Below are 4,681 nucleotides of genomic sequence, written 5' to 3'. Positions count from 1 at the left end.
ACAAACATTTTATTATTAAAATTGAACAATTAAACATCCTAATCCTACCGTCTTATTATTATTATTATTATTATTATTATTATTATTATTATTATTATTATTATTATTATTATTATTATTATTATTGTCGTTGTTGTTGTTGTTGCTGTTGTTATGAAAACACAATTACATTTATTGGTCTATTAAGAATGCAAAAACAAGGGATTTGACTTTGGCGTCACACTTTATTTTTTTTTCAAATTAAAATATAATAAACAGAAAATACATAACAACAACAACAACATTAATAATAATAATAATAATAATAATAATAATAATAATAATAATATAATAATAATAATAATAATAATAATAATAATAATAATACTGGGTTTATTTGAGCTGTGGAGCCTGTATCCGGTGTTTTTATGTGGCTTTATTCAAAGAGGAAACGCTGCTCTTATTAAATGAAAACACAGTGAGTCGCTGAAAGGCCGTTAAAATGCTTCATTCAGATGAGACTGAGCGGCTTCAGGAATCTTCCCTGATCAAATGGAGCTAAAGCCTTGAGCTGCCAGCGGCCTGCATGCGGGAAGGAGCAGCTCGTCAGTCGGATCAGTTGATGAGTTCAGTCAGAGCTGCGCTGCTCTGCCACTTGTCCTGAAACTAGGAGACTGTGCATGTATGGCGGGTGGGGGGCTGAGTGGGGAGGTGGGGAGGTGAGGTAGAATGGGCGTGGCTTCTGGGAATGATCTCGAGGTGCGCCTCACGGACCAAGCTGTGATTGGCTGGCCCTCTCTGCAAGCGGCACGCGACTAGGGATGTTGCTATAAAGAATCCTCGCGTGGCCGATTTTCAAGTAAAACTTTGAACAGTGATCGTCCAGCCCAGATCAACAGGTTGGTCGAGGAGGAAAAGACGCCATTGTTCCCGCAGCAGCAGGAGCCCAACATGGACGCTGTTCTGGATCCCTTCTCTGCCCTCGACTCTCTCTCCTCCCCTCCTTATTTCGACGATGACGACTTCTTCACGGATCAGTCTTCCAGGGACGGCCACTTGGACACCGAGGACTTTCTAGATGAAGATGTGGACTTCCTCAGCTCTCACCTCCAGGACTATTACAGCAAGGACGGCTGTGGCAGAGCGGCGCACCACGATGGGGACTATGACCTCGGCAGCCTGTCATTCTCTTCCTCCTCCTCCACGTTTTCGTGCACCCCCGACCTGTCCCCGCAGACGGGCCGCCACGTCGGGCCGCTGCTGAAGCGCCGTCGGCGGCTGCGCTCAGAGATGGAGATGCAGCAACTGCGGCAGGCGGCGAACGTCCGGGAGCGCAGAAGGATGCAGTCCATCAATGACGCCTTCGAAGGGTTGCGCTCCCACATCCCCACCCTGCCCTACGAGAAGCGGCTCTCCAAGGTGGACACGCTGCGCCTGGCCATCGGCTACATCAACTTCCTAGCTGAGCTCGTGCAGTCTGATCTGCCAATCAGAAACTCGAACAGTGAGACACACGCGCAGCCAAAGAAGGTCATAATCTGCCATAGAGGAACAAGTGAGTTTGCTTATATTTGTGCACCAGTTGGATGGTTTTCTGATTGAGAATCCAGATGAACCAGTCCGCTGATGTTTCCGCTCTCCCCCTCAGGGTCTCCTTCTCCCAGTGACCCGGACTACGGCCTGCCCCCGCTGGCCGGCCACTCGCTGTCCTGGTTCGATGAAAAGCAGCTCCGGGAGCAGAACATCATCCGTACCGCCAAGGTGTGGACCCCGGAGGATCCCCGGAAACAGCACCATACGGCCCTGGCGGACATTGAAAACGAGCCTCCTTTCGGCCTCGTGGCTAGATGAGTCGCTCCGGAACCTCCTGATGCGCTGCAGGAGCCATGAAGCCTTTCTGTAAATGTGGAACTGGCCCTGAAGCCTCAGGCCCGCGGCGCACTGTGCGGCTTCCCAACCGGAATCAGTGTTATACCTTTATCATGTTGATAATTGTGTTATTTGTAATTTCCCAGCTGGCAATCGTGTATTTATTATATTTTTTTCTTACAGATGATAATATATATTTTAAATTAAATGCAGTGAGAGGAAACATGTTTTGTTTTGTGTAAATCGATTTGAGCACTTATTAAACATCTCATGTTTTTTACTGTGAAATATCAAAATGTTCGTTTCTCAATAAAAACTAAAAATTATCAGGAAAATGTTTGTTCTTGGAATGCAAATTTATTTTTGTAAATGTTTTTTTTTTTTTTTGCCATTTTCCCAGACTTCTTTCCAGTTTTTCAGCTTTTGTTTTATAACGCTCTTATTATTTTTAGAGGTCTTGAAAAAGTGTGAACATTTTCAAATAAACAAAATGAAGTCAAACTGAACTTATTCATGTTATTTTCAAAATGAGCAGCTCCTCCAGCCCAGATGCATGGATGTCTGTTGTTGGATTCATGCGCGGCATTTTCGGCTTTATAGAGTTGAACTGTGGCTGAAGATGGAAAACAGGATCCAGGAAAAAAGGTCAAAATGGTAAATATGTCTATGACAGAAATATGCAAATGAAGGGCTAATGAGCAGCCGGCCCAAAACCCCAACAGCTGAAGGTGTTTAGAGCGCAGAGGCGCAGCAGCGCGGTGGGGATCCGCTCAATGCGGCTCTGTGCTGCCAGGTGCTGCCGGGATACATTTTCCCGTGGTAGCAGTGTCCTCCTGCCCACAGCCGCCCCCGCTGCATCGACTCACTGCAGCATAAATGAAGCAAACGGCTCTGAGCGTCCAGCACACGACGCTTCGCTGCAGAACTGAGCAGCTGAAGGAGAGAGAGCGCAGCCTCTAGTGGTTTTAGGTGCGTTTGGATTCAAAATCAGATGTAATTCCTGGAATTAACTTTTTTTTTCACCTGGTGGCACCTTTATTGATGTCTCTCTGTGCCTCTTCAGCTCTGTGTACCCTTCTTCGCCGCCGCGCCTTGCAGGAGCTCTTAATCCCACTAGGGCCATTACAAAGGCTCATGTTAGTGAATCATTTCAGCTTCACCCTTTCTTGACTCTGTGGTAGTGTGGGGGGATTCAAACTGTGGCTGCATTGTTGCTGTTCGCACCTTTCCTCCTTTGGACAGTTTCATGCTTTTCAGAGCGCCTCTTCATCCTTTGGTCCGACTGCAGTCAAGTGGAAGGGAGAAGCTGAAACAGTCCCGGCTAACATGTCGCTCTGCCTGTTACGGTCTTGGCAAGTCTTCTAAGAACAGCAGCATTTTACTACGTGACAGGTTTTATTCCCCTCAGAGCCGCTCTGGCCCAGGCTTTATGCGCCGCGCCAAGTGTGCAGAGAAAGGCCCGGAACAGAGCTAAAAGGAGGCCGCTGATTCACCGCAAAGCAGCCTGAGGCATTCAGCTCCAAGACCTGCAAAGACAACAACAACAACAGTAATAATAATGATAGTAATTTCCAGTGAAAGCAAAGGTTTTGTTTGTTTGTTTGTTTGTTTTTATAACATGACGCAGTAGATTCAGCAGATTTTCTCTTCTTCCGTCGTTTTTCTGTCCTTCCCCTCTTTCCCCGCCTCGTTGTGACTTTTTTTTTTTTTTTTTTTTTTGACTTGTTCGGTCTGTTTCAGGTGAACTTGGCCTGGTCGAAGCGGCGCTGTGGGAAACCGCAGTTTGCGCACCAGGAAACAACATGTGAACTTTGCTTCTCCTCTTCTTTTCAAAGGACAATGATTGTTGTGTTCACTGCCCATCACTGGATGATGAAAGACTCTCTGCGAAGCTCCTCTGCTTTCTTCACGCTTCCAGGAGAGCAACGTTAAACTCCTCATCTGCACTAATTCTGTTAAATCCGCTTTACGGCCGAATGTTGGCGCACCAGGGGGTGGGGGCTGCAGGGAGGGACGCTGAACAAGAGACACAAATCAGCTTGATTTGCAGATCATCTCGCGACGGTGGAAGGTCTTTGGGTTTGGGAAGCTTACCTCAAAACTCTTCATCTACAGCCTGGCATTAAAGCTGCCCAAAATCACACCTGATCAGAGCGGTCTTCAACGCTCACTGCGCTCTGGGTGGCTCACTCGTCGTTGTCCGGCCTTAAAAATCTTTATGGGCGTCCCGTCCCCCTCATCCTGCTGCAGGCCTGTATCACTGGGAAAGCACCTGGTAGCGGAAATTTTGTCTCTTTTCAGTTCTTTGCGTCCGGGTCCCTGGACAGCAGCTGCCTAAAAGCAAGCAAAGAGTGGCCCTTGTAGTGTATTCGAGATGGATTTGGCACCGTGTTCCGCGTCTTTAAAGTTCCATTAGCCTTTGTCCACGATACAATATGGCCGCTGTAAAGCATGACGTTTTGCAATAACAAAAACGCATTTTCATTTGTGGTACAGTGGAGTGAAAGCGCAGCGCTTTCGCGGCCCAGCCAAGCCAAACGTGTCCCTGCCTTTGCTTTGTGCCCCGCAGCCAATTAACAGCGAGTTCTTTGAGCTGCGCCGCGATAAGCCAGTTTAATTTATGTCTTCTATTTTTTTCAGGACAGAAAGGAGGTGGATTTGGCAATTTTCTTGTCATCACCTGGTGCTTTCTTCACAAGAGCGTAAACTATCCTGGGTGCCTCCAGAAACATATGGCTCTCAGCACCGTGCGCCATTGTATCCTACGCTGATCACTCATTACCAGCATGTAACAAATCCTTTATTAGCTCTGTTTTGTGTCATATTTTCATCC

At 47.0% G+C, this 4,681-nt stretch overlaps 1 protein-coding gene across 1 annotated transcript; it reads left to right on the top strand.

The window, feature by feature from the left end:
• The first annotated feature begins 737 nt into the window (after positions 1-737).
• On the top strand, positions 738-2,164 carry ptf1a (pancreas associated transcription factor 1a). Its single transcript, XM_055033451.1, has 2 exons — positions 738-1,534; positions 1,628-2,164. The coding sequence occupies exons 1-2, from the start codon at positions 931-933 to the stop codon at positions 1,828-1,830; spliced, it is 807 nt and encodes a 268-aa protein (XP_054889426.1). The 5' UTR covers positions 738-930; the 3' UTR covers positions 1,831-2,164.
• The last annotated feature ends 2,517 nt before the right edge of the window (positions 2,165-4,681 follow it).

This window comes from Poeciliopsis prolifica, unplaced genomic scaffold (genome assembly GCF_027474105.1).
Source record: "Poeciliopsis prolifica strain line A6 unplaced genomic scaffold, Auburn_PproV2 SCAFFOLD008, whole genome shotgun sequence".
NCBI classification, from domain to species: Eukaryota; Metazoa; Chordata; class Actinopteri; order Cyprinodontiformes; family Poeciliidae; genus Poeciliopsis; species Poeciliopsis prolifica.
The sequence above is the reverse complement of the archived record's forward strand: the minus strand, read 5'-3'. Positions and strand labels throughout refer to the sequence as shown.